This window comes from Garra rufa, chromosome 19, assembly GCF_049309525.1.
Source record: "Garra rufa chromosome 19, GarRuf1.0, whole genome shotgun sequence".
Classification (NCBI taxonomy): Eukaryota; Metazoa; Chordata; class Actinopteri; order Cypriniformes; family Cyprinidae; genus Garra; species Garra rufa.
Genome location: NC_133379.1, coordinates 17,132,728 through 17,158,095, shown reverse-complemented (window position 1 = coordinate 17,158,095; position 25,368 = coordinate 17,132,728). Strand labels below are relative to the sequence as shown.

General features: G+C 32.6%; 1 protein-coding gene across 3 annotated transcripts in view; it reads right to left on the bottom strand.

Moving 5' to 3' along the window:
• The window catches only part of rap1gap2b (RAP1 GTPase activating protein 2b), a 74,643-nt gene extending 49,921 nt beyond the window's left edge, over positions 1-24,722 (bottom strand). For 2 of the 3 annotated variants that reach the window (XM_073823887.1, XM_073823888.1), the window contains exons 1-2: positions 24,513-24,722; positions 16,629-16,664 (exon numbers count right to left, since the gene is read on the bottom strand). In XM_073823887.1, coding sequence (XP_073679988.1) covers positions 16,629-16,664; positions 24,513-24,556 — 80 coding nt within the window. In that variant the 5' untranslated portion in view covers positions 24,557-24,722. Of the gene's footprint in view, positions 1-5,539; positions 5,696-16,628; positions 16,665-24,512 lie in introns of those variants that run through there. The other variant, XM_073823889.1, reaches the window with a different exon arrangement.
• Between the last annotated feature and the right edge of the window lie 646 nt (positions 24,723-25,368).

The following is a 25,368-nucleotide window of genomic DNA, read 5'->3' as shown; positions in this document are numbered from 1 at the left end:
TTTCTTTCTTCAGTCGAAAAGAAATTAAGGTTTTTGAGGAAAACATTCCAGGATTTTTCTCCATATAGTTTCTCCATATAGTGCAGTTTCAGCGCAGCTTCAAAGGGCTCTACACAATCCCAGCTGAGGAAGAAGGGTCTTAGCTAGCGAAACGATTGGTCATTTTCTTAAAATAATAAAAATGTATATCTTTTTAACAATAAATGCTTGTCTTGCACTAGCTCTGTGATGCTCATGCATGCATTTGTGGTTAAAAAGTATAAAAATGTACAGTTTTTTTTTTTAGAAAATGACCGGCCAAACTGTATGTTGGACCTTCAAACCCTTGGCCACCATTTAAGTCCACAATATGGAGAAAAATCCTGGAATGTTTTCCTCAAAAAACGTAATTTCTTTGCGAATGAAGAAAGAAAGACATGAACATCTTGGATGACATGGGGGTGAGTAAATGATCAGGATTGTTTTTCTATTAATCGAGGACCCTGCTGTAAAGCAGTGTGAGAATTTCTAAACTCGTCCAAAGCTGATGAAGCTGGTTGTCTTGGGGATTTTGCTAGATAAGAAGTCTGATGGACCAGCATATAAAACAAAACACATACTGACCAGTCACGCTGGTCTTTTTAGTAGAGCAGGGCTCAGACTGTGATTAGTCTAATTGCTTTTCTCTTATAACACAGTTTTGTAACATCACAATGAAATCTCTCAGCAGGAGCTGTCATTACAACTTATCCTCTTTCACATACTGATTTTGATTTGTTGCTGTCTTTAGCCTAACTGCCTCCAGCAGAAATGAGCTTCAATATTAATAAGGCCATGAAACTGAGGTGTAGAGGGAATAAAACAACTAGATCACAATCACACACACAAGGTTGCTTGCTTGTTGCATAATAGTGTTGGATGAGTTTTAAATGATATAAATATGAAACAAATCTTAACAATTGCCGAACTACAAAATCAAGCTCTTGTCTCTGCTATAAGCGGTGCAGTTGTGTAACTGCTTTTTCCACTATGAGAGGATCTCAATCTTCCAGCAACGCATTTATTTTTCATCAGACGAGCATGGCTCCTGTAGGGCATAATGGAGAGATGGGACGGCCAGAGAGAGAGGAAGAGGACGAATGAGCAGTGATGTGGAAGAGGCTCTATTTAGTGAAGACCAGCAGTCAAACAATGAATAAAGTGTCAAGTGCACTAAAAGTGAGGATGAACTCAGGTTGAATACCAGCGGCTCAGTGAACTCACAAAGTATAGTACCATTTTCTAAGAAGCTTGCATAAAAAAGCATTTTAAAGTTACTAAAATGTACCTGATAATCAGTTTGTTTTTGTAATCAATACATTTACATTACAGCCTTAAACTATTCTTGGTTACATCTTTGATTAATTGTGTGTATTTGACAGTTTAAAGCGCAATAAGACATGAAGGAGAACTTAGTTTAGTACTCATGTGTGTGTGTGTGTGTATATCAGAAGTTTAAACTAATATGGTTTAAAACACATGATTTCAGCACGACAGACATAATAATCAAAACCAAACAGATGTTTTTTTAGCCTAGTATCCAAGTTACAAGCTGCAAAGGCATAGCTCTATTGTGAAAAAGAGGGCGGAGAGCAGCAGCTCATTTGCATTTAAAGAGACATGCACGAAAATAGCATCTGCTTCCATTCAAAATGGGCATTTTCAAAATTTTTGGGTGATCTATGACTTTAAGTGTAATTTCTGTCTTAAAAAACATTAAACACTTCAGCTTAGGAAATCATTCCTAAGGAAAACATTGGGGAAAAACACAAAATAGTATAATAATAATAATAATAATAATAATAATAATAATAATAATACAATTTTACTTTAATATTAATATATTTATATTAGAAATTTCTTCAATAAATATTTCTATTTTACAATTTGTATTATTATTTTTTTAAGGCAATTATCTTGAGCAACTTTTTAAGTCATGCAAAAACTACATCAAAACTACATAAATAATAATAAAAATAATAATTATCATTTAATTATTAAATACTACTACTACTACTACTAATTATTATTATTGTATTGTTTATCATTCTTTACTGCAATATAGTAAAATAATAATTTAAAATGAATAATAAAAATGAATATTACATTAAATATAGCTTATTCAAAATTAAAAATAAATATTAATTTAATAATAATAATAATATTTAAATAATAATATTTAATTATTCAGAATAATAATAATAATAACAATTTTTTGTATTTTTAAAGATTTTTATTCACTATAATATAGTAAAATATTCATTTTAAAATAAATGTATTTAAATGCATGAGATCAAAACAGGCTTGAGCAACTTTTTAAAAAATAATTCTAAAAACAACACCAGTAATAATAATTATTAAATAATAATAGTAATAATAATAATAATAATATTTTTTTATTATTACTATTATTAATATTATTACTAAATGTATCCAAAATTATAAAAATAATGTATTATAAAATGTGTAAGTTAAATTGTATTTAATTATATCTAAATATAGTAAAATAATCATTTTAAATTAATAATAAAATAAAAATAAATATTACGTTAAATATAACTAATTATTTAAATAAAAAAAATCAACTAACTAAAATATAAATTAATTCTATTTTGAAACAATAATAATAACAACAACAACAACAACATTTAATTATTCAAAACAATAATAATTATTATTTGTACTATTATATTTATCTAAAAGTAATGTATTTTATGTACTATGTAAATAATTATTAATTATTTAAAAAATATTTTAATTTGTATTACTAAAAATAGTATTCTCAAATGCATGCGATCACAACAGGCGATTATCTTGAACGACACAAACAATACATCAATAATAGCCATAATAACAATAAAATAATAGTTTTATTTTGATTAAATAATAATAATAATAATAATAATAATTACTATTATTATTACATTTATCGAAAATTATTTTTTATTTTCCTTTTTGTATTTTTACTGTTATATAGTAAAATAATTATTTTAAATTAATAATAAAAATAAAAATGAATGAATATAAAGAAATATAAACAAATAAGAATAACAAAAATAAATTAAATGCTCAAATCATAATAATAATAATAATAATAATATTTAATTATTCAAAATAATAATAATTATTGTTATTTTTTATTATTTATGCGTTTTTTCTTTTCCTTTTTTGATATTTTCTATGATTTTTGTTATTTACACTAATATAGTAAAAATAATTTTAAATTAATAATAAAAAATAACATTAATAATTATTTAAAAATAAATATTTTAATCTGCATTACTAAAAATAGTCTTCTCAAATGCATATGATCAAAACAGGTGATTATTTTGAGCAACTTCACACATAAATAATACAATAAAAAATATTATTATTTATTTTATTAAATAATAATAATAATAATTATTATTATTAAATGTATTGAAAAGGATTTATTTTTAATTTTCCTTTTTGCATTTTTGCATGATTTTTACTGTTATATAGTAAAATAATAATTTTAAATTAATAATAAAATAAAAATGAATTATTATTAAAATTATTAAGAAATATTACTGAATTTAAAATAGTAATAAATTAAATATTCAAATAATAATAATAATTATTATTATTATTAAATGTATCGAAAATGATCTATTTTTTATTTTCCTTTTTGTATTTTTTATGATTTTTTTACTGTTATACAGTAAAACAATCATTTTTAATTAATAATAAAAATGAAAAATGAATTATTATTAAAATTATTAAGAAATAATAATTAATTTAAAAATAGCAATAATTTAAATAAAAATGATATTTAATTATTCAAAATAATAATTGTTATTTTTATTATTTGATGTATCCAAAATTATGTATTTTTTATTTTCCTTTTTAGATATTTTTATGATTTTTATTCACTCTAATATAGTAAAATAATCATTTTAAATGAATGATAAAATTTTTTAATGATTAATTATTAGAAAATATTTTATTCTGCATTACTAAAAAGAGTATTCTCAAATGCACGCCAACAAAACAAGATTATCTTGAATAACTTTTTTAAATCATGCTAAAAACGACATATATAATACATAAATAATAACAATTAAAATAATAATTATTATTTATTTTATTAAATAATAATAATAATAATTATTATTATTAAATGTATCGAAAATGATCTATTTTTTATTTTCTTTTTTGTATTTTTCATCATTTTAAATTAATAATAAAAAATAATTAATTTAAAAGAATATATTAAATTGTCAAATAATATACAATAATAATAATCTTAAATTATTCAAAATAATAATAATAATTGTTATTTTTATTATTTGATGTATCCAAAATTATGTATTTTTTATTTTCCTATTTTATATTTTTACGATTTTTATTCACTCTAATATAGTAAAATAATCATTTTAAATTAATGATAAAAAATTTAATTATTAATTATTTTGAAAATATTTTATTCTGCATTACTAAAAACAGTATTCTCAAATGCATGTGATCAAAACAAGCCATTATCTTGAGCAACTACATAAATAATACACCAATAATAATAATAATAATAATAATAATAATAATAACAATTATTATTATTATTATTAAATGTTTTGAAAATTATTTATTTTCCTTTTTCATGATCTTTTACTGTTATATAGTAAAACTATAATATTAAATTAATAATAAAAATAAAAATGAATCAATATTAAAATTAATAATAATAACTATTATTATTTTTTTTTTTTTATTATTTGATGTATCCAAAATTATGTATTTTTTCCCTTTTTAAATATTTTTATGATTTCTATTCACTCTAATATAGTAAAAGAATAATTTTAAATGAATGATAAAAAATGTAAATGATTAATTATTAGAAAATATTTTATTCTGCATTACTAAAAACAGTATTCTCAAATGCACGCCAACAAAACAGGATTATCTTGAGCAACTTTTTAAATCATGCTAAAAATTACACCCTCAAAATCCAGAAATACATGCTACATTGTCTATTCCTCATGGCTTGGGTGAGGAAGCAGTTCCCGGATTGGCTTTGCAGAGCAGGGAGAACCAAAGCGTGTGACAAGCTTTACGGTGAGTAACTAACGGATTATACTTTGAGCGCTGCAAACTGAGCTGAATGACACCCAAAGAAACACCAGCAGCACTGAGCCACTTACTCAAATTGTCAGCTTATGTAATATTTCTAAAATCCTTTGAAAATAACTCACATTGAATACTTCCTAACCTCCTCTCGTGCAATCAAAGCGAAGCCACACCGCAGAAAACATCACCAATGCATCACAATGAATGTACCACAGGAAATATACATCCTATTCATCCTATATCTATACAGGACAAAATAGAGTTTGCTCCAACACAAAAATATAAAAAACAGTCTTTTTATGCATTATGTTGATCTAGCCAGTCTTTTTAGGTTGCTGATATACCATATGGAAACTTTAAAATACACTAAAATGCATCAAGATCCATCACAAACACAAAGATTGTTACACTAAAGTCAAGAAAGATCTGAGCTCACCAAAGTCTCCGAGGCATTTTGAGGATAACGTGCAGGTTTCTCCTAGTTATTGAGTCTCCAGTTCTCACCAATAGTTGAAATAATAGTGAGAACGAGAAGCACACACTGGCTACTGATTGCACAACCACACTCAGGGTTGAGATGCTCTGCAAGTACAAAGCATTATACTTTATCATGAGCGAGAGAGAGAAAAAGCGGACGAGATTGAGGTGGGGAGGGGGTTTGAAATCCTCCCAGACACCCTAGTAGCCCTGTCTGCTTTGTTCACTCATTTTGATTATGCACCACACACACACACACACACACACACGCGCACACACACACACACACACACACACACACACACACACACACACACACACACACACACACACACACACACACACACACACACACACACATGCACGCAGATATGTCAGCAGGTTTGGGGAAGAAGGCAATAAATGGACTGATGCAACATACATTACACAAACCATCGTGAGCTTCTGAATAAATCATAGGCATCAAAGGTGGACATACTTTAATATTTAATATGTCACTCGAGACGATAAATAATGAGCAAAACTAACATTTAGACAGACAGATGCAGTAACAGAAATTGCTACACCAAAACCTCCTATCAGAGAGGAGATCTGACACGTCTGTCATGCACGTCAAGCGGTCGTAGACTTACTTCATGTGTCAAATACACTTATGTGTGTCTGTATTAATATAACGCGACTGACAGGCATGTCAACACAGAGATCAAAAATAGGAAAGGAGAAAGCATTTTAACATGGAAAATATGAAACTTTATCTTAGTTTGATGTAATTAACCACTGTGGGTATTAAATAGTTATGAATAGCCTACCTTTATGATGGATTATACAAACATAATTCAAATAAAGATGAAAATGAAATATTTTAGAAACAACACTATAGGAAAAACTAAACAAAAATAATCAAAATAATAAATAAAAATGATGATGATAACAATTGTATTATTTTATAATATTATTATTTGCTCTTAATTATTGGCTTATTTTTATGCCCTTTTATATTGACATATTTGTATGTATAATAATAATAATATTTATTATTATTATTATTATATAATAGAATATAGATTATATTTATCCAAAATTACGCATTTTTTCTTTTCCTTTTTTTAATTTTTATAATAATTTTATGATTATTATAAATTAAATTTTATAATAATAATAATAATAATAATAATAATTATTATTATTATTATTATTTAATCATTATTATATTATTATAATTATTGTTATAATATTAATCCAATTTTTTTATTTTCCTTTTTGTATCTTTGATTATTTTTATTCACTGTAAATTACTTAATAATTAAAAAATAAAATAAATATTATTTATTGATGGATAATATAAACATAATTCAAATAAAGAAAAACAAAAATGAAATATTTTAGAAACAACACTGAAAAAAAATCTAAATAATAAATAAAAATGATGATGATGATGATGATAAAAATTTTATTATTTTATAATATTATTATTTACTCATAATTATTGGCTTATTTTTATTATTTTTATTCACTGTACATTACTTATTAATAAAAATGAAAATAAATATTATTTAAACTATTAAGAAATTGTTTTTTCTAATAATAATAATAATTATTATTATTATGATTATCATTATTTCACAACAAATATTATTATTATTATATTTATCCGAAATTATGTATTTTGTCTTTTTTTATTCATCGTAATATAGTAAAACAATCATTTAAAATGAATAATAACAATTGTTTATAATAACAATTATTATTAACAATTTTAAATGATCAATTTAAATGCTTTAAATGATCAATGATCAAAAATATTTTTATAAATATGAAATTATATATTACTTATTATTAAAATGTAAACATTTTTTTTAATATTAATAAATTAAATTGTAAAATAATAATAATAATTTATTCACTGTAATATAGTAAAATAATCATTTTAAATTAATAATAACATTTTAAATGATTCATTGTTAAAACCATTTTAATAAATATTTAATTAAATATTACTTATTAACATTTTAATTAATCAATTAATTAATCAAATGTATTATAATAAATTATATTAATATTTTATTATATTAATATGTACTGCTATAAATTATATTAATAAATTAAATTGAAAATAATAATAATAATTATTATTATTTCATTATTTAACAAAATTATTATTATTATTACTATATTTATTCAAAATTATTTATTTTGTCTTTTCCTTTTTGTATTTTTGTATTATTTTTATTCAATGTAATATAATTTGACATTTTAAATTATTAACAAAAATATTTTTAAATGTAATATTACTTATTCTTAAAATTAAAAATAAATATTAATTATTTAAAAATATAAAACAAATACAATTTTAAATAATAATAATAATAATTAGAATAATAATAATGATTATTATTATTATTATTTCATTATTTAACAAAAAAAAAACATTATATTTATCCAAAATCATGTATCTTTATTTTCCTTTTTGTATTTTTTATGATTTTTATTCACTGTAAAGTAAAATAATCATTTTCAAATTAATAATCAGATTTTTAATTATTAATTATTATTATTTTACCAAATGTATGTATTTTCATATTCCTTTTTGTATTTTTAAATGAAAAATGTTTATGATTTTTTTCTATTCACTGTAATATATTAATCAAAATAATAATACAATTTTAAATGATTAATTACTAAACAATATTCTTTCCAAAATTATGTTTTTTATGTTTCTTTTTGCATTTTTAATGATTTTTATTCACTGTAATATAGTCAAATAATTATTTTAAATGAATTGCATTTTAATTAGTAATTATTACAATTATTTATTTAATATTAAATTAAATATTACTTATTAATAATTTAACAAGAAATATTAATTATTTAAAAATATGAATAAACTAAGTTTTACAACAACATCAATAATAATAATAATTATTATTATTATTATTGTAAATACAAAATTAAATATACAAAGCAGTAAACAAATACAAAAAAAAAAAATCTCATTAAAAACTATTCTTAAAATGCATGCCATCAGAACAATACAACATGACTGACAGACCTGTCAGCATGGAGGTTCAAAAATACACTGATCATCCCTTGAAGACATGCTTAAGGTGTTAAAAGCCACAGTCTAATGATATTGACACTGTTTGTGACCTTCACATGTTGCCACACGTTTTACTAATTTGCTTGTCTTCGTTGCTGCAAATGTAGCAAACGCCTAGTAAATAACTAGTTGATATCACACTCTGTTTAAAACCTACTAAACAACGCTTCAGCAAACACACAGCAAACAAGTCCCATTGAGGTCTGTTTACTCATGCCTGTGGTGTTTCGTGTCGGTTTTTCAACAGAAAGCAATACATACTGGTTGTCTTGTTAGCCTAGCGTGCTTGAATGCCACTCGCATACATGTAAACACAAACAAGCTAATGCATGTGGTCTGCGTTGCGTAAGAACAAACTTCCTCGTCTTGCCAGGTTTGATGTGTGAAACATATGCGTGTGTATGCAAAGACGCACACTCCTCCACACCCTTCTATGCAGGGCTGAACAGTGGGTGATTGGTTAGACATGGAGATCCCACCTGCTACCTCTCCACCTGGTTGCTAGCATGATCCATCACTTCCATCACTAGATTGTAAACAAAAATGTTCAAACTAAGTCTCAAAGTCATCAGCATCACTGAAAAGACCAAAATATGACAGAAAACCATATCATATTTTCAGTGGTGGTCCTTTGCATTAAATTCTCATGCAACAGGCCTCTTTAATTAGCTTCGACCTCCGCAATCAACCAGTTTCAACGGAAACAACATGTTAGCCAAACACAATGCTAAATTATATTTAGCTTACTTTTATAAGTGGATCAAATTTCACATTAATTCAAGTGTTGTTTGCAATTTCTTTTCTTTGTGGAATTTACTAGCAAGATTCACAGATTTACACTTAAAAAATTTAAATTCTGTCATTAATTACTCACCCTCATTTCATTACAAAACTGTAAGGCTTTTGTTCATCTTTGGAACACAAGTTAAGATATTTTTTTTATGAAATCTGAGAGGTTTTTGACTCTGTGTAGGGTTTGGAATGACATGACAGTGAGTAATTCATTTTGTATTTAGGTGTAAATCTGTAGCAGTGTTGCCAAATCCATGGTTTTACTGCAAAATTACCCTTACTGCAAATGGGATGGTTTTATTATCAATTGGGATGGTTTTGTTATGCAGACCTGGCAACCCTGATCTGTAGCAAAATGAATATCCATTTTTTATATTATACATAATAATATTGTAATGTCTAAATTAACTTAATCTGTTAGAATGAAAATCAGATTAACATGAACTATAAACTACAAAAACATAAATGGGTTAAAAGTAAGGGTTTGAATATTTGTTCTAAATATGATTATTTAATGATTACTTATGATTATTTAATGATGATACTTAATGATTGTGATGCATCTTAAAATACGAAATTGGGTCACAGTTTGATGCTATTTAATTAGATGAGTGGTTCTGTACCTTTTTGTCAGCCGTAATAACTATAATATATACTGTGCCTTGCGAAAGTATTCATACCCCTTCAATTTTTAATTTTTGTTATATTGCAGTCTTATGTTAAACTACTTTTCCCCCACATCAATTTACACTCCATACACCATAATGAAAAAAAGAAACAGATTTGTGACAACTTTGCAAATTTATTAAAAATAAAGCACTGAAATAAGTAAATTGCATAAGTATTCATACCCTTAACTCAGTACTTAGTTGAAGCACCTTTACAGACTCAAGTCTTTTTGAGTATTATTTATTGAGTTTTTTTTTTAAAGGGATAGTTCACCCAAAAATGAAAGCTGTCATTAATTACTCGCCCTCATTTCCTTCCAAAACCGTAAGATGTTCGTTCATCTTTGAAACACAAATTAACATATTTTTGATGAAATCTGAGAGGTTTTTGACTCTGTCAAAATATTTGGAACAAGATAACAGTGAGTTATTAATGACCGAATTTTCATGTTTCGGTGAACTCTCCCTTTAACTGTAAATCTGTAGCAGTGCTGCTATAGAACCTGCCTGCAGAATTGGCCTATTTTATAACCTTTGCCTTGAATGTTTTTTTAGTCCGTGGGTTGAAGCCAAACCCCAATTTCACCCGGACTGCAACTGGGATAGTTTTTAGTAGCAATTAGGCTGTTTTTTTATGCAGACCTGGCAACCCTGATCATTAGCAAAATGAACATCCATTTGTCATACTGTACAATACTACTGTGATTTCTAAAACAACTTGATTTTGAAATAATGTATATTAATTAATTTATGTTAGTGCTTTAATTTTATTTATTTAGACAAAATTGTATTGAATTTTGTATTGAAACAAATTATAAGTAGCACGGGTATATCTGTAGCAATATCCAACAATACATTGTATGGGTCAAAATTATTGATTTTTTTTTTTTTTACTTTTATGCCAAAAATCATTAGGATATTAAGTAAAGATTATGTTCCATTGAGATATTTTGTACATTTCCCACCATAAATATATCTAAACTTAGTAATATGCATGGCTAAGATCTTCATTTAGACACCTTTAAAGGCGAATTTCTCAATATTCAGATTCCAGATTTTGAAATAGTTGTATCTCGGCCAAATATGGTCTTATCCTTTTTCATGATGTATAAATCTCAATTTCAAAAAATGTACTCACATTTATTATCAGTCATAACATGAAAATATTATATCGGCTTATTAGTATTGGCCAGAAATGGAATATCAGTGTATTCCTAATGTGAATAAAACTGTCAAAACTTGATAAACTGAACTTTCTTTGAAATTAAACAACCTTTTCCTGTTTGACTTGTTGCCATTTTTCTTCCAAAATGTTTTGATGGTCTCATTTTCTTTGTCATTAACGATCTGATTCTTTTGACGATCATAATCACTAATTATAAACTAATTTCCCCTCCATTCTGGCTATTGCAACAGATTAAAGTAGAACATACTAAAATTACATTACATCACAAATTTGTGACATTCTTCATTATATTTTAAAAATGACTCCTTCAGGGTTTGCTAATTCAGATAAATTATATAATACCAGATGGTCTAGACATACATGGTCTACAGACATGACAAAGGACTCTAGTATTCACCTTGCCAGTGGGATTTCTAAAAATAGATATGTGGTCTACATTATCCTTCAAACACTTACAAACACAATGGAAATATTAATGACCCTCACCTTTCATCAATTCACCTCAAAGCAAATCATGAATTGGCCCTGTGAAGGCCGATATCGGGCAGAACCGGATCATTTCCATGTGTATGATCTGCAGTCACGACTCTATTCAGGGTTATGCAGTGACACACACACAAACAGAGCAACGCTCCTTTCCACTCTGATGCTCCAAGCACTTTACCAAACCACTTCATCAGGGCCTTTCAGGATCTTAAACCCTGTCTGTTTGTGTGTATTTGTGTGTGAGGATAATGCTGGAGTTGCATGCACACCCATGAATAATAAGCTAAACCCTGTGAATGAGCAGATGGGTGGCAAGCAGGTGGAGAATGAATCTCAACATTTGGCAAGACAGGACAGATTAACCCTTTAATGCTGTTAGGCATGAAGATCCAGCATTTCTGACCCTACATCACAAAACACAACTTTAAGGGATCCCAGGGTACTATAGGTTAGTATAACTAAAAATGATGTCTATTACTAAAATATGTAGTAGAAACCTATTAAGGATTTACATTATTTAAAGGGGTCCTATTATGCTCTTTTACTAAGTCTTTATTTTGTTTTGGGGTGCACTAGAACATGCTCTCATGCTTGGTGGTTCGAAAAACGCATTATTTTTCACATAATTTGCATTAATCACAATAGATTTCTCCCCAGGCTGGCACAAATTGCTCAATTAGTTCCAGGTTTGATTAAGGCCTGCCTTTGAAAAAACGAAATGTTTTGTGATTGGTTAGTAGTCCCACTGCGTTGTGATTGGCTAACAGCTTAGACAGCATTTCAGTACTGCCACGCCCCTTCCCAAAGCAGCAAGTTTTGTGTACAACTGTGCAAGCTACATTAAAGTGATTCTTGCGTTTTAAATATGGATATTTTTCTTACAAAAACACATTGGATCGCTAAATGAGGCTTTTACTGCTTCTTTTGTTGCCCTTCGACTGAAAATTACAACCAAAAGCTGCACAATCTGGCATCGATGTGTGTTGCGGTAAAAAATAGCAACAGGTAGTGCCAGTAGCTCACAGAGTGCAACCATTTCACGTCATCGACATAATAGCTAATTATATTCCAAAATATGTATAAAAAATGGGGATTTTTAAAATGATGTAAGTCCTTTATGGGTTTTCTAATACATGTTTCAGTAAGAGATATGTGATAGATCTATCTATTTATGTACAGCTGAAGTCAAAAGTTTACACACAGTCGTGGCCAAAAGTTTTGAGAATTGCATAAATATTGGAAATTGGAAAAGTTGCTGCTTAAGTTTTTATAATAGCAATTTGCATATACTCCAGAATGTTATGAAGAGTGATCAGATGAATTGCATAGTCTTTCTTTGCCATGAAAATTAACTTAATCCCGAAAAAAACTTTCCACTGCATTTCATTGCTGTCATTAAAGGACCTGCTGAGATCATTTCAGTAATCGTCTTGTTAACTCAGGTGAGAATGTTAAAAGGACAGTGATGCTTGAAATCATTGTTCTTCCATTGTTAACCATGGTGACCTGCAAAGAAACACATGCAGCCATCATTGCGCTGCATAAAAATGGCTTCACAGGCAAGGATATTGTGGCTACTAAGATTGCACCTAAATCAATAATTTATAGGATCATCAAGAACTTCAAGGAAAGAGGTTCAATTCTTGTTAAGAAGGCTTCAGGGCGTCCAAGAAAGTCCAGCAAGCGCCAGGATGGTCTCCTAAAGAGGATTCAGCTGCGGGATCGGAGTGCCACCAGTGCAGAGCTTGCTCGGCAGCAGGCAGGTGTGAGCGCATCTGCACACACAGAAGACTTTTGGAAGATGGCCTGGTGTCAAGAAGGGCAGCAAAGAAGCCACTTCTCTCCAAAAAAAACATCAGGGACAGATTGAACTTCTGCAAAAAGTATGGCGAATGGACTGCTGAGGACTGGGGCAAAGTCATATTCTCCGATGAAGCCTCTTTCCGATTGTTTGGGGCATCTGGAAAAAGGCTTGTCCGGAGAAGAAAAGGTGAGCGCTACCATCAGTCCTGTGTCATGCCAACAGTAAAGCATCCTGAGACCATTCATGTGTGGGGTTGCTTCTCATCCAAGGGAGTGGGCTCACTCACAATTTTGCCCCAAAACACAGCCATGAATAAAGAATGGCACCAAAACCCCCTCCAACAGCAACTTCTTCCAACAATCCAACAACAGTTTGGTGAAGAACAATGCATTTTCCAGCATGATGGAGCACCGTGCCATAAGGCAAAAGTGATAACTAAGTGGCTCAGGGACCAAAACGTTGACATTTTGGGTCCATGGCCTGGAAACTCCCCAGAACTTAATCCCATTGAGAACTTGTGGTCAATCCTGAAGAGGCGGGTGGACAAACAAAAACCCACTAATTCTGACAAACTCCAAGAAGTGATTATGAAAGAATGGGTTGCTATCAGTCAGGATTTGGCCCAGAAGTTGATTGAGAGCATGCCCAGTCGAATTGCAGAGGTCCTGAAAAAGAAGGGCCAACACTGCAAATACTGACTCTTTGCATAAATGTCATGTAATTGTCGATAAAAGCCTTTGAAACGTATGAAGTGCTTGTAATTATATTTCAGTACATCACAGAAACAACTGAAACAAAGATCTAAAAGCAGTTTAACAGAAAACTTTGTGAAAACTAATATTTGTGTCATTCTCAAAACTTTAGGCAACGACCGTACACCTTGCAGAATCTGCAAAATGTTCATTCTTTTAGCAAAATAAGAGGGGTCATACAAAATGCTTGTTATTTTTTATTTAACCTGAATAAGATATTTCACATAAAAGACATTTGCATATAGTCCACAAGAGAAAATAATAGTTGAATTGACCCCATTCAAAAGTTTACATACAATAGACCTTTTTCACAGAAACCGGAAATACGCAATCGCAGGGTATGCAGACTTCCTGTGTAATGTCAGCACAGCAGAAAGCCGGGTAATTTAAAATTAAAATGGAGAGTGTCTACACAACTTCCCTCACTGGTTTGCCAAAGATAACTTTTGCCGACCAGATAAGAGTCGTGGAGGAATACTCCATCACAAAGAGGAACAAATTGGATAAAGGATATAAATTTTTCCACTAAGAGTTTATCCGGGACGTTCTAAAACGCTTAACGTGGCTTAACGTACGTAAAAAACGACCAGGAAACCAAACTTCTGTTAAATTTTACTTATAATAAACACTTGCTGCTGCCAAAAGAACGAGCTCTTATTCAGAATATAAATTTGATCGCCCCCCATAGAAGTCCAAGGACAGAAACTTTAAGCGTTTTAGAACGTCCCGTTTATCCATAACTTTCAAGGTAAGTAACGTAGCTAACGTTAGAGAGCAATCAGGCTAACAAATTACTAGTGTGTCCACTTAGACCGAGGACTGGGGTTATAAGGTTATGTATGGATAGTATAGAGGACATGTACAACTTTATTAAAGCAATATAACAGTCGTGGTCTTGATGTTACAAACAATCTTGCTCGATGTTTTCGCCATCTTTGTTGTTTAACTGGTTACCGGCATACTGGGGCGGAAATAGGTTTACACAGCAATTGCGTATTTCCGGTGCAAAATACGGAAGTTGTGAGAAAGGTCTATTGATTCTTAATACTGTGTTGTTACCTGAATGATCCACAGCTGTGTGTTTTTTTTTTTTTTTGTTTGTTTGTTTCCTAATAGTTGTTCATGAGTCCCTTGTTTGTCTTGAACAGTTAAACTGCTATTAAATCCTTTTGGTCCCACAGATTATGTTTTTTTCTTTTCAGTTTTTTCCAACAATGACTGTATGGTTTTGAGATCCATCTATCTGAGGGGCTTAGTAAGGTGCAACTATAACAGAAGGTTCAAATGCTCTCGTATGCTTCAAAAGGAAACACAATGCATTAAGGGCAGTACTAAGAAATATGATATTTTAGCAAAATAAGAAAAATGTACACATCTTCATTCTGTTCAAAAGTTTATAACTTTTCTTAGTTTCTTAATGCATCTTTCCTTTTGGAGCATCAGTGTGCGTTTGAACCTTTTGTAATAGTTGCATATGAGTCCGTCAGTTGTCCTCAGTGTGAAAAGATGGCTCTCAAAACCATACAGTTATTGTTGGAAAGGGTTCAAATACACAAAATGCTAAAATGAATCTGTGGAACCTAAAGGATTTTTCTGAAGAACAGCGGACAGTTCAACCTTTCAGGACAAACAAGGGACTCATGAACAACTATCACTAAACAAAAAACAAAAACAAAAACAAAAAAAAAACAGCTGTGGATCATTCAGGTAACAACACAGTATTAAGAATCAAGTGTATGTAAACTTTTGAATGGTGTCATTTTTATAAATTCAGCTATTGTTTTCTCTTGTGGACTGTGTAAACATTTTTCATGTGAAAAATCTTATTCAAGTCAGTATTAAATAAAAAATAACATGCATTTTGTACAATCCCTCTTATTTTGCTGAAATAATTAACATTTTGCAGATTCTGCAAGAGGTATGTAAACTTTTGACTTCAACTGTATACAGTAACATGAGTTTTTATGAAACAAACAAAAAAACAAATCCTAAAAGACACCGTAAAGGCTAAGTGTATGCTTACTAATAGACAAAATGCTAAAAAACAACATACAGAAGATGTAGGCCTATGTGTCTTTTCGCACAGGAACTATGCATTTTGGTCACGCAAACCTATACGCACAGCACTGCCTGCAGTTTTTTTTTCTAAGCAACAGGCTTCTCATTTACCTCTTTTCATGAAACACATAGATAAGAGGGTACAGACTGCCAGGTTTTGAGGGAGATGAAGAGTGAGGGGGTCGGCGGTGCAGACAGTACTCACCGAGCTCGAAGGGCACTAATGGTAGACTTGTCCACCCTGCATTTAAAGAGAAAAGACAAGAAAGCATTAAGCATCAAGGAACAACCGTAGATGGCTGTAATTTGCTCAGTTCGACCTGTCAGCTGAACTGGATGGACGAAAGAACAAAAGGGGTTAAAAAATGACATTTCTGTAATGTATCATCCCTGTATGATTTTGTTGTAGACCCAGCTAGGTGAGCTTAATGTCCCATTAATGTAGACATGCAGGAAAGGTCACATCAAAACATAACACAGTTGACTCAGGCTGTGTGGAAGGGTGTGGCGGTTTATTTTTATCCAGCTTGTTTTTGATATTTCACACATTTCTGTCACACACAGAGTTTCCTTTTATCAGCAGAGTGAAGATTTAGTATTATATTAAGGCTTTTCATCTATAAAATAATCATTTGATTCACATACATCCTTTATCTCATCCTTTATATTTTTGCCTGATATGTTCTGTCAAATTATGTTTTTGTTTTAGTCAAAACATATTCTGGGTTCAATACAAGTCATTCACTTTTAGAGTAGAAATTACAATAATTTATTGTGTTAAACCTGGAATATTCCTTTAATGGATGCTGTTCTTGACATTTCTAACCATGGGAACCATTATGTGCAGCAGTCCATGAGAGCGCTGCTGTCAACCCCCATTACTGTAAGTAACTGCAGTTATTGTGTCTCATTTTCTTTATTATACTAGACTGATTCTCTAAAACAACAGGGAATGGAACATCCTATTCAATGAGATGATTTAGTAAGACAGTTTGGTTTGATATTTTGCAGAGAAATGCACTTTTTAATGAACTGCCTTTTAACTTAAAGGAGTAGTCCACTTTCAGAACAACAATTTACAGATAATTTACTCACCCCCCTGTCATCCAAGATATTTATGTCTTTTTTTCTTCAGTCGTCAAGAAATTATGTTTTTTGAGATAAACATTTCTGGAAATTTCTCCATATAATGGACTTAGATGGTGCCCCGATTTTTGAATCTTCAAAATGCCGTTTAAATGCAGTTTAAATGCAGCTTCAAATTGCTGTAAACAATCCCAGCCGACGAAGAAGGGTCTTGTCTACCGAAAAGTTCGGTCATTTTCTTAGAAAAATATATTTTTACATACCTTTTAAGCACTGAAACTCGTCCAGCACTAGGGTTTGTAGTGCGCGTTCCCGACTTTACGTACTGCGTCCACCGTGCTCTGCAACGCAGCGAATGCTTGAAGCAGTCCCATCACCTGACTCGCCTCCATCGGATGCGTACTGCAGAATTCGGGCGGAAGCAGTAGGTCATCCGGGTACTTCTCGCCTACTGTATTTCGAATACTATTAATTCGGACATACTACTCGCCTCACATACTGTTTTTCGTGTTCTATATAGTAGGGAAGTATGCGATTTCGGACGCAGCGTAGGTCTGTAGTTTCGCATACGTCACGCGTGACCTTTCGACGTGAGTACGTAAAGTCGGGAACGCGCACTACAAGCCCTAGTGCTAGACGAGTTTCAGTGCTTAAAAAGGTATATAAAATATATTTTTCTAAGAAAATGACCGAACGTTTCGGTAGATAAGACCCTTCTTCGTCGGCAGGGATCGTTTACAGCCATTTGAAGCTGCATTTAAACGGCATTTTGAAGATTCAAAAATCGGGGCACCATTTAAGTCCATTATATGGAGAAATTTCCAGAAATGTTTATCTCAAAAAACATAATTTCTTGACGACTGAAGAAAAAAAGACATAAAAATCTTGGATGACAAGGGGGTGAGTAAATTATCTGTAAATTGTTGTTCTGAAAGTGAACTGCTCCTTTAAGTGTGAAGTGTCCAAATATTAGCAAGAAACTGTGAAAGCCAACAAATCTACATATTGCCCTCAGCGCAGCACCTATTGAGTTTAAACGTACATGCAATACGGGAAAAAAAAGAGAGAGACATTTCCAGCTGCTGCACATGCCTTAGAGCATCAGACTCAGGTTATAAATGGATGTCAAAGTGAGGACTGAGTTAAAGCGTATCACAGATGGAAAACACACAGTTGCATGAGCACTGTGTCTTTCTGGTGCTGTGAAGCAGAGCAGACTGTCCGTCATCTTACTGTCCACCACAGTGAAGGAGCTTTTAGAGCTTAGCAGTGTTAATATCTGTATGAAGTCAGCATCTCTTATGATTTGTTTGTGTGTGTGCGCGACCATCTGTTTGTGCGAGGTGACTGTTGAGGTGTCACTATTAAAAGCGTAGTGTGATAGTGACTGGGTGTGGTGGGGATGTGGGTAATTCTCAGAGAGGAAGGGTGTGGATGTGTGTGTGTGTGTGTGTGCATTAAACAGAATTTCCCACAGCAAAAAAGCTGACACAGGCCCCCATATATAGTTCTCATTTGTTTGCAACATTAAGTACAGAAATAGTATAGCATTTTAAATATTTGGTTTTACAAATAATACATAGGGGGCGGGAAAGTGGTAACACTAGCTATGTTTTCAACCATATTTTTAAGCAAATACATTGGAAACTTTATGAAAAAAACAATTCTAAAAATACATCAAAAAATCATATGCGCTCTACTGAGTCTGATTTGTTTATCCGATAAGAAGAACCACAATGGAAACACATTTACTGAACAAATTCCTTAAACGAACAAACTTTGCCTCACACATCAGCATCTTAGCAAAAGATAATGTGACAGTGTTTATTGTGTTTTATCAAAGTAATTATTATATAAAAAAGACCCAAGTGGCTTCATCTATAGCAATTTTCATTTTGGGGGGGGGGGGGGGGGGGGGGTAAGCCTAATGGCAAAACTCACTGGATGAAAAAAGTGCTTTATTGGCGAATGTTTTATGTGATATGCCAATTTTACGCATAAGTTAAATTGACAACTTTGGATGGAAATGCAGCTATTGTTGGTTCATGGCAAGAAATCTTAATCTAAACCTAAACTTAAGCCTAAAACTAAGACTAGACCTTACCCTCAGGCTAAGGCTAAAGAAACCTTAGCCTAATGCCAAAACAAAACTGAATTCTCAGCCTAAAAAAAACCCAAAAAAAAAACCATTAAGATAAAATCTAACTTCAGTCCAATGCAAAACCTAAATATAACCTGCATCTTAATTAAGGATAATATTAACTCTCAGCTTAATGCTAAATCTAAATAAATCTAACCTTCAACCTAACACAAAGCCTAAACCTAACTCTCAGCTCACCGCTTGGCCTAAACTCAACCATCAGCCAAACGCTAAGGCTCAATACGCCCAATCCTTTATTCGCAAATGTTTTATGTGATATGCCAATTTTACGCATAGGTTAATTTGACAACTTTGGATGGAAACGTAGCTAATGTTCGATCAACAAAGTTGAGCACTCGTTCTGTATGTCAGGTGCAGAACCTGGCTTCAAAAAACAGACGCATGAGTGCTGCCAGCATTGCTTTAGGCTACAAAAGTAGAAGGTCAGCTTGTAAGTGCTCAGATCATACGCCACACATTGCAACAAGTTGTTTTGCACAGGCGTCATCTCAGAAGGAAGCCTCATCTGAAGCTGACTCACAAGAACGCCCGCAAACAGTTTGCTGAAGACAACCTGTCCAAGAGCATGAATTACTGGAACCATGTCCTGTGGTCTGATGAGACTATAAGATAAACTTGTTTGGCTCAGATGGTGACCAGCATGTGTGGCAATGTCCTGGTGCCTGTAGACAATTTTGTCTTGCCTACAGTCAATCATGGTGGTGGTAGCATCATGGTCTGGGACTGCATGAGTGCTACAGAAACAGAAGTCATTGCATTTGGAAACAAAGATGAAGTTCATAAGGTAAATGCGTACCTTGATGCTAGGGGTCAAAAAACAAAAAATCAAGTCAAGAATCTTGGTGTGATTCTGGAGTCAGACCTCAGTTTCAGTAGCCATGTCAAAGCAGTAACTAAATCAGCATACTATCATCTCAAAAACATTGCAAGAATTAGATGTTTTGTTTCCCGTCAAGACTTGGAGAAACTTGTTCATGCCTTTATCACAAGCAGGGTGGACTATTGCAATGGTCTCCTCACTGGCCTTCCCAAGAAGACCATTAGACAGCTGCAGCTCATCCAGAACGCTGCTGCCAGGATTCTGACTAGAACCAGAAAATCAGAGCATATTACACCAGTCCTCAGGTCCTTACACTGTCTTCCAGTTATGTTTAGGATAGACCTTAAAGTACTTTTACTTGTTTATAAAGCACTCAATGGCCTAGGACCTACATACATTGCAGATATGCTCACTGAATATAAACCTAACAGACAACTCAGATCTCTAGGATCGAGTCAGTTAGTAATATCAAGGGTTCACACAAAACAAGGGGAATCCGCTTTTAGCCATTATGCCGCCCACAGTTGGAACCAGCTTCCAGAAGAGATCAGATGTGCTAATACATTAGCCACATTTAAATGCAGACTCAAAACTCTTCTGTTCAGTTGTGCATTTATTGAATGAGCACTGTGCTACGTCCGAACAGATTGCATTATTTTATGTATAATCATTTTACTGTGCTAATTAATTTTAAATCAGTTTTTTAAATCCTCTTAAATGTTCTTAAATTCTGTTTTTATTGTTGTGATTATTATTTTAAATTTTTACGATTTTTATGCTATTATGATTTTAATTCCTTTTATGTACAGCACTTTGAATTGCCATTGTGTATGAAATGTGCTATATAAATAAACTTGCCTTGCCTTGCCTTGCCTACTGGTACTCGGGAGCTGCAGTTCATTGAGGGAAACATGGATTTCATCATGTACTGTACATTCTGAAGCAGAACATGATGCCTTCCCTCCAGAAACTAGGCCGAATGGCAGTTTTTCAACAAGATAACAATCCCAAACACACCACCAAGATGACAACTGCCTTGCTGAAGAAGCTGAAGGTGAAGTTGATGGGGTGGCCAAGTATGTCTCCAGACCTGAACCCTATTAAGCACCTGTGTTCTTGCAAGCGTAAGGTGGAGAAGCACCATGTGTCTAACGTCCAGCAGCTCCGTGAGGAGTGGAAGAGGATCCCAGCAACAACCTGTGCAGCTCTGGTCAATTCCATGCCCAGGATGATTAAGGCAGGGCCAGATAACAATAGTGCTAATACAATATATTGACACTTTGGACAAGTTCACTTTTGTTGCCAGCTATTTTGACAATAAAGGCCCTTTCACACGGGACGCGGCAAGCGGTGAAATCGCCGCGCGGCTGCCGCCCTCTCTTGTTGTAGAAGCGTTTTGTGCAGTTGAGGCGGTGTTGGCGACACGGTCTGGGGGCGGACGTTGCCATAGTTACAATTGCTTAAAAGACTAAATAAAACGGAAAATTGTGTTTGTGTCATCCTGTCATTAATTATTGTCATTATTATTATTCAAACTTTTGAAAGATATAGTTTATCATAACACCACGCATAATAATGTATTGTTTGGACACTTTGTACATATTTGTATTACCTGGCAAACTAACTCGTGTGCTCACCCAAAGTATGAGATTTTAGATGATTCATACAGTTCTGGGTAATCCAGCACACTTAAAACAATCTTCTCCTCTATTTTCAACTATCCGTTATAAATTCAGTTAAATATTCTATGATTGGTTGTTAATAATCTGTTCACTTATTGGTTAAAGCCGACGCGGCTGCCGCTCACAAAAAGATAAAATATTTTTATCTTTGGCGGCGCTTGCCGCGAAGCGCCGTGCCCGTGGAAGCGGCAGGATTTTGGGTGCACGAGCACCGCTTGCGCGGTTTGCCGCTTGCCGCATGTCTCCCATTGAAAATGAACTAGACACTCGCGACTGCCGCGTCCCGTGTGAAAGGGCCTTAATGGCTGTATGTTGAGTAATTTTCAGGGGACACTAAATCTATACTGGTATACGCAATGCACATTGACTACTCTAAAATATATCCAAGTTTCATTTCTATAGTATTGTCCCTTGAGAAGATATACTAAAATGGTTGCTGAAATGTGAGGGGTGTACTCACTTTTGTGACATACTGTATTTGTCTGTTTTTTTTCTAAGCGAACGCGTGTCTGCCGCTTTAAATGCTCGTTATAGCAAGATTGATTCTGATTAGTTGTCAGTGTTTTAATAGCGGAAAAAAATGGTTTTAAAAAGTGATTCCAATGATATCGTTTCTGTGTGCCTTTATCATTATAGCTAGCTGTGTAGTGGACTCTACTATTTTTTAATATTAAGAATGATTTTTAGAACTATATCTTTATTTATTTAATTAATATAATACATTAAAATAATATGGTAAGACACACCAGTTTGCAATATCCAGCAGCAAAATGAGCTGTTTTGCACAGCTAAAAATAGCTGGAAGAGGATGAGACCGGAAACCAGACACATTAAATTTACAAATGGCCGCACCCGCTCTTACGGGAAAATTAAGGTAGATAGTTCTCGTCATTGGTGTAAACAGGCCTTAAGAACTCAAGCACGCTTGTGCAATTTCCAGGCAAATTCTGAATGTTGTGACACTCTAGTGAACACATCAAACCACAAAAGTGGCCAAATGGCATTAAAAACAAAAAAATAGCCTTGAAAAGAAACATGTGCCGTTAGGTAGAGATGGCATGATATAAAGGAGGAGCAAGAGAGAAAGTAAAACAAGAGTGCTGAAAGCTGTAAAAGCCTCAGTGGAGAGCTGAAACTGTAGCATCATAAATAAAGCATTCACTCGCTCCAACCCCTCAGAACTGTCGCCTTCATATTCACAATTTCCCTAAAACACACACACACACACACACACACACACACACACACACACACACACACACACACACACACACACAGCATCAAAGATAACATGCATAACAGCATGTAATGTTTAACATACAAACAAAACAAAATCACAAACCCACACTCGACCTATTCAACCCCACACTTACCCAACACGTGCAAGATCAAGGTTTCAAGAGGGAAGCGAGAAAGGAAATGTGAAACGCTCTCAAGCAGGACAGTGGTGAGAAATCATGTTAATGTGCACTCTAATACACTCTAATACAGTAAATGTTCCGCATCTCAGTCAAAGCATCATATAGAAACTCAGCTGGTATGTATATATTTTGTCCAAACAATGAAAATCTAAAGTTTTGGACCCCATTGATTTTCATTATACGGACAAAAAAAAAAGACAACAAAACACAGTAAATGAGCAACATTTTTAGTTAAAGTCAATAATGAACATTCACTTATTAGTATTATTATGTTTACGAGAGATGCGGTCAAGAAATGTTTTTTTGGAAAATAAGAGGGAATTGTGAATGCATTTGAAAAAAGAAAGCAAGAAAGTGAAAAGCAGATTTATTATAGTAACATCATAGCGTTTGACACATCAAATAACAAAGCTGTGATTAACATGAAAAAAAAGCTTGTAAGACAATATCAACATCTTTTTCATTCAAAAATATATTTGCTACTCACTTTAAAAATTTCCCCATCATCCTCTGAGAAACTGTCTTGGTTTATACATGGATTTCAGACTAACTTTTGTAAAGTCGACACTTGAACACTTGAACAACGGGCTGACCCAGATGACTAGAAGCCCTCTTATTCATTTGCATACACGCTACTATTACTATGAACTGTTACGACACTCCTAATATCTTCTTCCTCAGATGTCACATAGAACTATTCCAAATCAATACTGTGATATTCCCCACTGTAAATCACAACACATTCAGCTTATAAATCAATGCAAAGCCATCACTGGAGAGTGCAAATGAATTCAAATTAAAAACAGCACATGCAAGCATGCTGGCAACCATAAATAAACACCGGCAAACACATCACAGGGCATCTGGCAGACATTTCCACATAGCTGACAGCTGATGCTGTTCCACATGAGCAACGTACCATCCAAATCCACCGAAGGATACGCTCCTCTTCCTCCTCAGCATGGTCCCTCTTTATTCGCCTCTAACTCCAATTCGTTTTCCTCTCCCTCCTCACTGTCTCTCTTGTATCGTCCCTCTGTGCTGGTGTTTCAGGATCTCACAATCACTCTTTCTGTTTCCACTCTCACTCTCTCGTGCGCATCTCTCTCTCTGTATGAAATGATTTCATTCTCCTCCCTCTTTCTCACCCTTTGTGCATGTGTCTGTGTGTGACAGTTTGGGGTTCTCGCACCTGCTGTGTCACTCCCTCTCACTTCAGCGCACAACTCCACACATGTTAAGAGTAGAAGAGAGGGTGGAGGAGGAAGAGAGGAGTGGCTGAACACAGTATTTTTTTATACATCTCATTCTCTCTAGAGACTCTCTGTCTGCTGGAATATAAAATATGAGATATGGCTGCCTGATAAGGCCTATATAAGTTAAAGCGATTATTAAAAAAATACAATAGAACCATATATGTCAATTATTATTGTGACCTAAATAAACAAACCCTGCATGAATTTCGAAAAATCTTTCTTGCATTTGATCTCACTAGAAAATTATCATAAAAAGACTGGCAGTGATGTGACATGTGGCTCTAAACTGTGTCCATTGTGAAAGCAGTAATTGTGTCTTGATGTACTAAGAACTACATTACTAATATAAATTACATTAGCGCCCCCTTCTGGCTAGATTCATTTAGATAAACGATTCTTTCAGTTTACTGAAACGCACAGCCACTGAAAAGTTGAGCCTTTCAGAGGTCATCAGAAAACGACAGGCCTTTAATTCATTTAGGTAAACATAAATGTGACCCTGGACTACAAAACCATAAG